At 41.7% G+C, this 13,045-nt stretch overlaps 2 protein-coding genes across 2 annotated transcripts in view; both read right to left on the reverse strand.

The window, feature by feature from the left end:
• Positions 1-13,045, reverse strand: part of LOC120238976 (olfactory receptor-like protein OLF3) — a 48,715-nt gene that overhangs the window by 17,159 nt on the left and 18,511 nt on the right. The window lies entirely within an intron of this gene.
• On the reverse strand, positions 5,937-7,014 carry LOC120238977 (olfactory receptor-like protein OLF3). Its single transcript, XM_039243048.1, has one exon. The coding sequence runs from the start codon at positions 7,012-7,014 to the stop codon at positions 6,061-6,063; it is 954 nt and encodes a 317-aa protein (XP_039098979.1). The 3' UTR covers positions 5,937-6,060.

Consider the following 13,045-nt stretch of genomic DNA (forward strand, 5'->3'; position numbering starts at 1 on the left):
GACCTCAGGGTTGTGAGTATAAGCCCCACATTGGGTGTGGAGATTACTTAAAAATAAAATCTTTTTAGAAAAATTTCACTAATTCTTTCAAAGAACCAGCTCTTAGTTTCCTTGGTCTTTTCTACTGTTTTTTGTTTGTTTTTCCTATATCTGCTCTAATCGTTATTATTTCTGCTCTAATCTTTATTATTTCCCTTCTGCTGGCATTAGATCTTATTTGCTGTTCCTTTTATAGATCCTTTAGGTGTAACGTTAAATTGTGTACTTAAGACTTTTCTGGCTTCTCCAGGTAGGCCTGTGTTGCTATGTACTTCCATCTTATTACCACCTTTGCCACATGCCAAAGGTTTTGGACTGTTGTGTTTTCACTATCACTTGCTCCCATATATTTTTATTTTTTTTTAATTTTTCTGTTTAATCCATTCATTCTTTAGTCTACTAAATACAGAGCCTCCATGTATTTGTGGCCTTTCCAAATTTTTTCTTATGGTTGACTTCATATTTCATAATGTTGTGGTCTGAAAATATTCATGGTATGATCTCAGTCTTTTTGTACTTGTTGAGGCCTGATCTGTGACCCAGTATGTGATCTGTTGCGGAGAATGTTCCATGTGCACTCAAAAAGAATGTGTATTCTGCTGCCTTAGGATGAAATATTCTGAATATATCTGTTGAGTCCATCTGGTCCAGTGAGTCATTCAAAGCCATTGTTTCCTTACTGATTTTCTGATTAGATGATCTGTCCATTGCTGTAGGTGGGGTGGTAAAGTCCCCTACATTATTATATTATTATCAATGAGTTTCTTTATATTTGTTATTAATTGACTTATATATTGGAGTGCTCCCAAGTTGGTGGCATAGACATTTACAATTGTTAGATATTCTTTTTTCTTTCTTTCTTTCTTTCTTTCTTTCTTTCTTTCTTTTTTTTTACAAATAGTTTATTGCAATTGTTAGATATTCTTGTTGGGTTGTCTCCTTAATTATGATATAGGGACCTTCTTCATCTCATTACAGTCTTTGGTTTAAAATCTAGTGTGTCTGATATGGGTATGACTACCCTGGCTTTCTTTTGACATCCATTACCATCATAGATGGTCCTCCATCCTCTCACTTTCAACCTGGAGGTGTCTTTAGGTCTAAAATAAGTCTCTTTTAAGCAGCATATAGAGAGATCTTGGGTTTTCTTAAACTATTCTGATATCCTGTGTATTTTTATTGGAGAAATTAGTTCATTTACATGCAGAGTAATTATTGACAGCCAAGAATTTAATGCCATAGTGTTACCTGTAAAGTGATTTGTTTCTGGAGATTTTCTGTCCCTTTCGAGTCTATGTTGCTTTTGTCTTTCTTTCCCACTCAAAGGTTTCTCTTTAGTACTTAATGCAGAGCTGGTTTAGTCATCATAAACTTGTTTAGTTTTTGTTGGTCTGAGAAATTCTTTACCTCTCCTTCTATTCTGAATGACAGCCTTGCTGGATAAAGTATTCTTGGTAGCATATTTTTCCTCTTCAGCACTTTGAATATATCATGACACTCCTTCTGGCCTGCTAGGTTTCTGTGGAAAAATTTGTTGCTAACTTGATTTGTCTTCTCTTGTCAGTTAAGGATTTCTTGTCCCTTGCTACTTTCAGGATTCTTTCCTTACGTCTGTATTTTGCAGATTTTACTACACATAGATCAATGGAACAGAATAGAAAACCCAGAAATGTACCCACAACTATATGATTAACTAATATTCAACAAAGATTAGTTGAATATCCAATGGGAAAGAAATAATCTCTTCAACAAATGGTGCTGGGAAAACTTGACAGCAACATGCAGAAGAATAAAACTGGACCACTTTCTTACCATACACAAAAATAAATTCAAAATGGAGGAAAGACCTAAATGTGAGACCGGAAACCATCAAAATTCTTAGAGGAGAACACAGGCAACAGCCTCTTTGACCTCAGCCATAGCAACTTGTTACCAGACACGTCTGCAGAGGCAAGGGAAACAAAAGTAAAAATGAACTATTGAGATTTCATCAAGATTAAAAGCTTCTGCACAGAAAGGAAACAAAATCAAAACTAAAAGACCACCTACTGAATAGAAGATATTCGCAAATGATGTATCTCATAATGGGGTAGTTTCGTTACTTGCCATTTTATATTTTACTTACATGTTAATTATCAATCGCATCTCCCATTAATACTTTGTCTTTGATAACACCTTTAAAAGTGAGAATGTACCACTCTGCTGCAGGATGTTTCTAGGGGCAAAGTGGGGAGGAAGATAAGGAATACATGGGGACTCTCTGGGTACTTAGTGCTCAATTGTGCTATGGATCTAAAACTGCTCTAAAACACACAGTCTCCTTTAAAGGAAATAATATACAGTATTAGAGCTTATTCTAGTTTCCCCTTAGGCTAGAAAAAAAAAAAAAAAACATTGGTTTCCATCCTAAAACAAGAGAGGGTAAACTACAGAGTCATAATTATTCCTGAAATCACCAGAAAGCTGAGATGCAGAGCAAACCAATAGCATGAAATCTCAGGAAAGACCAGCACATGCAGACAGAGACAGAGACAGGATGTGAGCTCTTCCTCACCTGGGCCAGAGACCGGGAGGAAGACAATCCCATGGGAATTGCTTTCACGAAGGGCTCAAGTTCACAGTGGGTGACTAGAAGCACATAATGGTTGAAAGCCGGCGGAGGGGGATGGGGGGACTGGGTGGCTCAGTCAGTTGAGCACCCACTCTTGATTTTGGCTCAGGTCATGATCTCAATGGTTCATGATTTCGAGCCCTGCATTGGGCTCTGTGCTGACAGTGCAGAGCTTACTTGGGATTCTCTCTCTCTCTCTCTCTCTCTCTCTTTCTCTCTCTCTCTCTCTGTCTCTCTCTCACGCTCTTACTCTAACTCTCCCCTGCTTGCTTTCTGGCTTTCTCCCTCTTTCTCTCTCAAAAATAAATAAATAAATAAATAAACTTAAATTTAAAAACTTAAAAAAAAAAAAAAAAGAATGGCTGAAGCCAGAGCAAAAAGATGCCCACCAATCCGAGACTTCCTCCACACACTTGGAACAGTCCTGGCGAGGATGTTCAGGGAAGAGTGGAAACCAGAGAAAGCCCCCTCCATGGTGCAGGTTTGGTGAAGGCACCACAGCCTCGCAGCTGCAGGAGGCAGGCCCTGGGCCCAGGTTCCGGCTCCATCATGGGACATGAGCCTGAGCCACTGGGGGAAGGGCAGCAAACTCTGTCCCTCAGAGACAATGGAGACGCATTACTGAGGGAAGAGAAGAGAGCAGGGAAAAAACAAAGTCTTTCTCGAGGGTCCTTGGGGCAGGAACCCACTGTGTTCAGACAGTGAACCATCTCCTCAGCCTGCAGGGGTGGAAAGACCACTAAGAAGGCCCCAACATGACACACAGCGACAGAGGATGTGCCTGAGACAGAAAGATCCAGGACAAGGGGAAGAAAGGCTCACCATCCCTCACCGGCCGCCAGGGACTGAGGAACAAGTCACAGCTGTTACCAGGGCGTAGGGGCGGCCTGTGGACAAACACACTCTCCACATGCAGAGCCTAAAACTCAGGGAGGTTCAGGGCCACCGGGGAGAGCCCTCCCACCCCCAAACTCCCCCCACTCGGCACCAGAGGGGAAAATTAACTGGCTGGTAGGTGGGGACAAACACAGAACCCAAGCCCCACTCAACCCGAGAGTGCACTGATTCCCACACTCTCCTCAGCAAACAAGCCCACGGGACAGTCAGAAGGGATGTGCCCATTCCAACACGTAATGCTGTTTATCTCAGTTTATTATCCTGCGTACGAAATGTTCACTTGTCAGTCAAAATTAAAAGGAAAAGCAAAACAAATCTCAGTGTCATTGAACAGAGAAATTAACAGAACCAGAATCAGGTGGACTTGGTTATAGGCCCTATCACACAGGAGGGTTAAATAACTCTCATCTGTTAAAGGCTCTGCTGGAAAAGATGGACCATGTCACAAGTGCTTGAGGAATGTCAATAAAGACTTGGAAACTACACAGAGGCATGAAATAAAAGTGCTGGACACAACAAACACAGAAACAGAAGCAAAGACAGCTTATGAGCTGACTCAGTTGAGCTGAGGAACCATCAGTGGGTTCAGAAGCAGAAAGGCAGATGCAGAGAGGTCCCCTGTGTGTTGACCTTGGAGGAGGGGGAAGGGCAGCAGCAAAGGCATGGAGGCAGGAGAAAGGCACAGGGACCCTACAGTGGACAGTGAAGGAGAGTCCAGAACATTTCATCCGGATGCTGAAATGAGTACACAGCATCTTCTTATACTTTCCTCCTCTGCGTGTCATGTGTATATTCATATTTTTGACTGATTTTCTCTCCTTCTTTTCTACTATTTTATGTAGGGCTGTCCACGGTGGTAAATTTTACACTTCACTACATGATTTACATAATATTTAGACCAGGATAATGACATTTTAGAGGGATTATGGGGTCTACATAGGAACTGCAATCTGGGAGAAGATGCACTGTCCCTCTGCAATCTCTTTTACATCATGTGACTTGGCTTGACGTTTCTCCTTCATTCAGATTCCTCTAATGTCAACAGTATCCCTGGAGAGGTCAGCCAGCTGGTTCCCTGGCCTCTAATCTCTTTTTCCTCTGAATCATTGCCATAGCGATAAATCTAAAATGTAAATTTTATCAAGTCATATCCCTGCTTTAAAATATTTACCAGCTCCACATTGCTACGGAGTAAAATTTAAATATAATTTGGCATTCAATGCCCTCTATGATCTGACCCTTCTTCACCTACCTGCTTCACCCTCGCCATTTCCTCATCTTCTCTGCCCTGCAAGCATGGCTCCAGGGAATTTTTGAACTCTGTGTTCTTGTCCAGCTCTGTATTTTTCACTGCTTGTCCTCTGTTTCGGTTGTTATCATTTCGATAACTTGTACCCAGTTTCTTGATCTAAACAAGGACCTTATCCTGTCCTTTCATACAGGAAGACTTCTGCAATCACCCCAAAGTCTTATTCTTCTTGACTATTCCACCTCACTAGTATACAAAGACCAACTAGGGTCCTGCTGTGCGTGGGAGGAGGGATAGGAGAAAGTGTTCAAAATGAAGACTAGAGGGAAACACTGCACGGCTATTCTGATTCACCCAACACATATACACTTGTCTTATCAAGCACTGGCTTCGGCTGAGGAATCTGTCCTAAGATTAACTACAATTTTTATATTTTATACATGATCTAAAAATTTTGTGGGCTATTTCTGTGTTTAAAGTCTAGGAAAAGAGTTAATCCTTATTTCAGAAATGGGATGGCTTTAACAGTTAAATGGTACCCTTGTATATGTAGTCAAACTCCTCTCAAACTCTGCACTGTCAGCTGGTGCCCCAGATGTGGCTTATCCTTGGCCAGTAGTAGCCTCATCCAAACACATTAGTTACATTCCTATCATTGCAAAAGAAGACCTTCAGCTGATGCTCCTCACTGAGGTACGTCCAGCAGGCAGACGGGATGCTGTGTGCACAGGTAGGGGGTCCAGCACGAAGCCATCCTAACAGCCTTGATAGCACTCTCTTCTCAGAACAGCGATTCACAGAGTTACTGGATGTGGGTACATATGCTGTGCAGTATTTTGAGTCTAAAATGTGAAAATGCTCTTGTCCCCAATGGAAACACAATAACTTTACACAAAATTTGAACGAATAAGGACCAATGGCCCAAAGTAAATTCATGAATAGGTCCACAATTACAAGCAATGTGACACATCAAAACAGCAAGCTGTACTTTTTGTTCATTACTCTTAGGACATATGAATGGAGATTGAAGGAGGGTGGGAAGTTCTATTACCTCAATGCTCCACTGTACATGATGCTGTGACATAAATGTACACCCACAGCCCACACCCAGCCCAACTTCCAGCCTCCTACCCAGCATCACCAGGGCATGTATCAGCATCTCCTTCCTGGTTGCCAGGGCAATGCAGGTGATGCCTGCCGTATCTGAGTTAAGTGGGAGGAAACACAGGCAAAGCTCCTTTCTCTAAGTGATGTTCAGGATTCATCAAGTTGCCAGTTTTGATGTTAATCCGGATAATTGTCCCAGTAGTTTCTGCCAGGCCCCCTTCACCTCCTTATTCCTTACACTATAAATCGTGGGGTTCAGCACAGGCATCAGAATGGCATAGAAGACAGAAATCAGTTTCTCCTGAAGGACAGAGGGGTTGGAGCGGGGCTGGATGTAAGTGAAAATGGTCATGCCATAGCACAGGACAACCACTGTGAGGTGAGACGCACAGGTGTGGAAGGCTTTCTTTCTGCCCTCTGTGGACTGGATCTTCAGGATGGTGGAGATGATCCGGATGTAGGACAGGAGAACCAGGAAGAAGGGTGTCATCAGCAAGACGATGCTAGAAACCATGATCGTGATCTCATTGGAGGAGGTGTCCACACAGGCCAGTCTGACCACAGCTAGGAGTTCACAGGATATGTGATCAATATACTTGTTTGTGCACATGGGCAGCTGAAAGGTGATGATGGTCTGCATGAGAGAGTTGATTGAACCACTGGCCCAGGATGTGATGGCCAACCTCGTACAGAGCCCTCCATGCATGATGACCGAGTATCGCAGGGGGTCACACACAGCCACATAGCGGTCATAGGCCATCACTGCCAGTAGAGCAAACTCTATCCCACCCAAGCCAAGGGAGAAAAATAACTGGGCTGCACAGCTCACAAATGGGATTGCTTTATGTTCTGTAAGAAAATGCGCCAGCATCTGAGGAACAATGCTTGTGGCATAAGAGACGTCAACAAGGGAGAGGTTGGTGAGAAAGAAGTACATGGGAGTGTGGAGTCGGCTGTCCAGTCTGATCAGAAGAATAATGAGGAAGTTCCCCAGCACTGTCACCAAGTACATGATCAAGAAGAGGACAAAGAGGGAGACCCGTGTGTCCCAGTCACTGGACAGGCCGAGGAGAATAAACTCTCTCACCCATGTCTGGTTTTCTGTTTCCATTAAAAAATGTGAAGATTATTAGTCTGCAGAGAGTCAGAAAGAACAGACGCTATTGAGTGAAAGAGCCATAAGAACAACTCCTTCTTAAAAGAATGCAATTTTAATGACATGCATAACTAGATATTTTCAATCATATGGGCCAAGATGATAATCTTGATCCACTGTATCTATTCTATGTAAGAGAGGAAACTAGCACTTTCATAAGGATATGATGTGGACTCAGGGAGTCAGTTAAAGCCTGGAGATAAAGCAGTGCAATTTTTGGAAGTTCTGTGTCTCTCCCTCTTATTTGAGTTTCCAGGGCAGGGGAGAACTTAGATGACCAGGGGAGGTAAAATAAGCAATGATAGTAAGCATGGGTCAACATTCAAGGACAACCCTCCATGTATCTAGTGCATAAAACATTTTGAAATGTATAAATAAATTATAAAAGAAAAAAGATTTTGAGGAGGCAGATACAGATTGCAAATAAGGCTGGTGTCTCATGGAAAAATCTGGAATAAAAATCCTTGAATGTGAATCCTGTTTTCATGAAGATTGCGTCAGACGTTTAAACTTTGACATAAAAATGGGCAACGTTGCATAACATACAAGTATGTTTGAGCACAAGTGTGAGTCACTGTGGGGAAAGCACTTCATAACCTCTTCCTGGTAGTAGTACAGCACTCTGTTTATCAGTGTAAGTTGAAGCAGGAGCTCCACGCTGGGAGAAACAGAGGAACAAGAGCTGTGCTCTCCTCTCTTTTCCGATCCACAGTTTCAGACATAAAAAAAAAAAAAAGGAAGGAAAACCTTTAGTAGATTGAAATCTGCAAGGTGGGAAAATATGGCTCTTTTCAGAATTTGGTATCTTAGGTCTCTGAAAAGAGAAGGAGAGTGGCCACTTAATCCTGTTCTTTTTATTTTGCTACCCTTTTTTGCCTACTCGTTCTGACTTGCTCTTTTTATTTTTCACAACTCTAGCCCTTGTGTATGGTCTCAGTGAAAAGGTCAGTACAGAAATGGCTGCTTTGGCTTTCTAGTATAACAAGAGGAAGAGAAAGCAAATCTTTTAACTTTAGTTGACTCTTTAGCAGATCTGCATAGGAAGTAGATACTTGTTTTTGACTAACTTGGCGAATATCTCTAAGTGCCATCTTGGCCAGATGTTGAGATTTCAGGGGCAGTATTATACTTCCCCGTGCTCCGGATGCTCAAGGGGAAGAAAAAGACACAGAAAAGATTGGCATTCCGTCACCGTACCCCTGTTGCATGTGCGAGCTGCCTGGACAACAAGCCTGCCCATGACTCACTCTGCTCCTCTGGCCCACCCGGCACCTCTCCCTACTACAACTCTTGTCTTGTGGCAAATGATTGATAGCGTTGCATCCTAGAGAAAGTGGGACCTGGAGAGCCCAGAAGTTTTTACTTTAAATGTGTTCTCTTCTGCTTCCTGAAGGCTAGAGCAAGCTACTTAGATCTCTTAGCTTTATATTTTTTAATTTGTAAAATGTGAGAAATTTTGGCCAACTGAAAGGATCACTGGCGAACTCAAATGTTTGGAAGATCTGCAGTCAGTCCAATAGTGACTGAATAGGCAGGTGCCCATCAGTTAGTGAGGATAGTTGGTCGACCTTTCATTCCACATTGATGACATCTGGGATCTTATTCTGCAATCATTCCCCTTTCTCCCAACCCGAGTTTCTCTTGCTTCTGGTTGATTCCTTTTCACTCATTATAAAAACCCAATTTGGGGGAGAGAATCTGTGCTACATAATTTACCATTCTGATTCTCTCTTCCTTTCACATCCAGAGTTCGGAAACAATTGGTATCCACTTTCAGGGTTTATTTCCTTATAACATCCATCCTTTAGGCCATGAAATCTGGTTTCCATCTTCACAAATCCATAGATGTTGCCCTCTTGAACACCACACATGGCTTTATTTTTTAAAATTTAATTAAAGTCTGTTACCATGCAGTGTTGTCTTGGTTTCAGGAATGGAAGTCTTCGCTTTCTAATCATTGGATTTAGACAATTTATTCTACTTTACTCCTTTATTGTTTAAATACTTGAACTATTTGTTCTTCAAACTCTCAACATCCATGATGCTCTTCTGTCCTGGTTTTCTCCCAATCTAATGTTTTTGTCTGTAGTCTTGGCTACATATTTTAAGTTCTCCTGCTGCATTACTATAAGGATCTTCCAAGATTCTGTGAACAGAATAGGCTTTTCTCCCTACAGTTGTTCTTGGAGGACTGGTCTATAACTATAATCATTATCATCAATGTAGGATCTTCCACCTCAAGCCCACGATGATCTCCTAGACATCTGCAAAGTCCAGATGCTTCTCCAACAGCTTAATGAAGGATTCCAAAATATCCCACCAATGATTTAGCTCATCTCCCCACAACTTGTACACCATCCTGACTCCTTTACCTCAAGCATTAGACTAAAATTCTCTCTCTCTCTCCCAGGACATCATGTTTAGTTTTTTCTTCTTCCTTACACCCCACAGAACAAGTCCTCTTCTTTCATTGTTTATTTACGAATCTCTCACTTTTCCCTTCAACTTCATTCACACTGAAAATATACCACCACTGTGTTATCACCCTCCATCTGCTAAGTGCATAACTTCCTTTTGAATCTCACTGATCCAGCCTGCACCCAGTCCTGTTCATACTTAAATAATTTTCATGGATACATCAGCTAATTACTTTTAACTCATCAAACAGTATGTATATTACAGAAGTCCGTTGTCTTCGTTTTAAATAATTTTTTAAATTTTAATGAATTGATATCCAAATATGTCTGCTTCCTACAATGATAGAGTCCATTTTTGGACACCTGATAGATTAAGAAAATAGAAACAGCATCTGTATTTATTATGTCTGAGTGGAAATTATCCTTTTTGTACATCGTTTGGATGTAATTATTCTAAATGGAATTTTTAAAACATAAATTACCTGACCATATTGTGAATTTTAAAATAAGTCACATAAAAAACTGAGGCCCCTACAGATGGAGGAGGGTTCAGTAATGACACTGAAATTACAGGGAAGTTCCGGTCTGAGGTATGGAAGGAGACATCAACTCTTTGTTGTTAAAAAAGGACTTTGATCCAGTTAAAGTACCTCCATGTGCCTTCCCCCATTATCCAGTTACTAACATAAACAGCAAACAGAAGCAAAATGTTTTCTCTATAGAACAAATATATGCAATCAAAAAACAAGTTTTTAGATTCTCAACACAACACATTCTATATTATATAACATAACATATTATATATTTAACTTAATATAACCAATTAGAAAGCTCAACTTTAGCCAATCATGTATTTAATGACAAGAAATCTATCCATTTCCCTGAAATCTACCTGACCTTGTGTGTTCAGGAGCTAACCAATCTTGGCTGGGACAACGGAAGTCCGGAACACAGAAGGAGAACACAGGAAGGTAGGTCCCACAACCTGCCAATACATTTTTCTTGCTGCTCAAAATCACTCAGAGCCATACCTTCATGAAGTTGAACTATCCAGAGAAATGACACTTTCATTTAGAGAGAGCTTTCTCTGACTTGTGACTGAAGAGTTGGTTGACGTCAGCACGGAGAGCATCCATCTTGAGCAGGAATATTTGCATCATCCTAACATAGGGAAACAGAGAACCCAGGGGTGGCTTGGGTGGCTGGTGTCTCCAAGACTGGGTTGACCTCCTGAAGGAACAGTCACTTGATTCTCTTCGGGGTCTTGTGAACTTCTTCTAGCCTGATTTGGTTACCTAACGTTTCACTTAATCAGAGTCCCATTCTTGAAACTCAGTTTCTCAAACATGTGCAAACCTGACATGCACTTTGGTGACATATTTGGTCTCATGTAAATTCTTGTCTTCATTATACTTCTTGTTCCCTGTAGCTAAGACTAGTGTTTTCATGGCAATATGATTCCCTCTGTCAGGCAAGTCTCCACAGTGCAATCCAGGAAACCCAACCCTGGGATGAATTAGGACACCTAAGTCTTGCCTCCGGTTCATTCCCCGAGTGTCAAGGGTCTTTGAATAAGACCTTAATTGCCTTACATCTTCATCTGTTACTAAACAAGAAAATCATAATATTGTGAGCATCAAACTCTCCAGAAATAATTGAGATAGGAGGATATAAAACAATTGATGATATGCCTTCTCTGGAAATGTCATATGCTAATATTACCACCACCTGCTCGTCAATATCAATACCTAACAAACGACTCCATACTTGTGCGCTTCTTCCCTAAGTGTCTCTGGCTATGTTAAGCTAAGCTTCGGGATTAAGAAGCCTGTTGTAAAATTATACCCAAGGCTCATGTTCCTGCAAAGCACAGTTACTTTACCACATTTGCTACAATATGTGAGAAGACTTCACCAGCCATGTTCATGCCCCTGATCCAAGTTCCTAACAAGTCACTTCATTTCTGTCTCTGCCTCAGTCTCTGTCTCCGTCTCTGTCCCTGCTAAGGCCACACTCCCACAGGCTGTGGATGCCGCTCAGATGGTAATCAGCGCTGACAAAGGAGATGTGTCTGCTTTCCTCAAGGCTTAAGCTGGTCTCAAGGGCTCTGCCTCCAGCTAGGGATGGACCATAGTGAAGAGACATCCCAAATTCCGTGGACCCCAGGGCTCCTCTGTCACCTGGGACCAGCTGCCATTGCGAGGGTCACTGCTGGGAGGACATTGACAAGGGCTCAACAACGGCTCACACACAGACCTAATGAGCTTTGGCAGCAGCTGCATTGGCAGGGGAGGCTGACCCGGTCCCCCAGGAGCATCCTGCGTGACAATGTTAATGGCTGCCACCGCTCCCAATGCACAGGCCAGGGTCTCCCACTGCCCTTCTCCCTGTGGAAGGCTCTCCTCCACCCCTCTGCCTCTCCCATCTTCATAACAGCCTTAGGCCATTCTCAATTGCAGAGAAGCCAGCTTTCTGAGCTTGGACCATGTGCCCCTAGAGCCCAAACCAGACTAGCCTTCAAGGCCCCAATCTAGGAAGCAGTGACTGGAGCTGCATGTAAGTCTGGTGGAAGCACCAATTCTGCCCTTTTGACTCCAGATGCCCCCACTTCTCCTTCTGGAGGCAGAGGAGATGTGCTTCACTCCCCGGATGTAGGTGCAGAGCCCACTGGGCTTCTGTGAGCACTGCCAGTAGGATGGACGTCCTAGTGCATCCTCGTGGTGCTATTTAAGCTCCGAAATTAACAGCATCACATAAACAGAATTAAAATCTACATGTACAAAAAGCTGATGAAGGAAGTATTAGCAACTACTGATTAAAAAAAAAAAAAGGAAAATAATTAAGATCATCCAAGATCTTGCACACAGAAGGGTGAAACTTCTACCCCTCTTCAATCTTATTTTTCAGGTTTATAAACATATAACTGACAAACAAAATTGCAAAATCTTTAAAGTGCACTACATGATCATTTCATGTGTGTGTACATTGTGGAAGGATTGAAATTTTATTTTTAATTAAACATTGTAGTTTAATATCATTGTGAGTGTACATGCTATTGGAGGAAATAATATAGAAATATTCCTTGTACCTTCGCTCAGTGTCCCTCATAGTAAGGAACACCCTGCAAAGATATACTGCCTGCCATAAGGTAACATAACATATAAGAGGATATAATCATATAAATATTAAATAGTAATCATATGATACGTGAGGTGATATTATAATATCATAAGATATTGGCATTGATACAGTCAAGGAACAGAATGTTCCATCACCACAAGAATCGGTCATGTGGTCCTTCCATAACCACACCCACTTCTGGGCAGCCCCTTATATCATTTTACCCTCTCCTGGACCTCTGGTAATCACCAGCTGTTCTCCATATTTATCATTTTGGCAGTTCAAAAATTATATATAAATGGAATCATACAGTATATCCTTTCTATGACTGGATTTTTCACTCAGCATAATTCTCTGGAGATTCATCCAGCTTTTGTCAATTATTCAATTCCTGATTAAAGACAGGATATCTTTTCATAAATAATGAAATATATCAAAGCATAGATATG

The sequence above is a fragment of the Hyaena hyaena genome, unplaced genomic scaffold (assembly GCF_003009895.1).
Source record: "Hyaena hyaena isolate Hyena2069 unplaced genomic scaffold, ASM300989v1 scaffold_220, whole genome shotgun sequence".
In the NCBI taxonomy this organism is placed as follows: domain Eukaryota; kingdom Metazoa; phylum Chordata; class Mammalia; order Carnivora; family Hyaenidae; genus Hyaena; species Hyaena hyaena.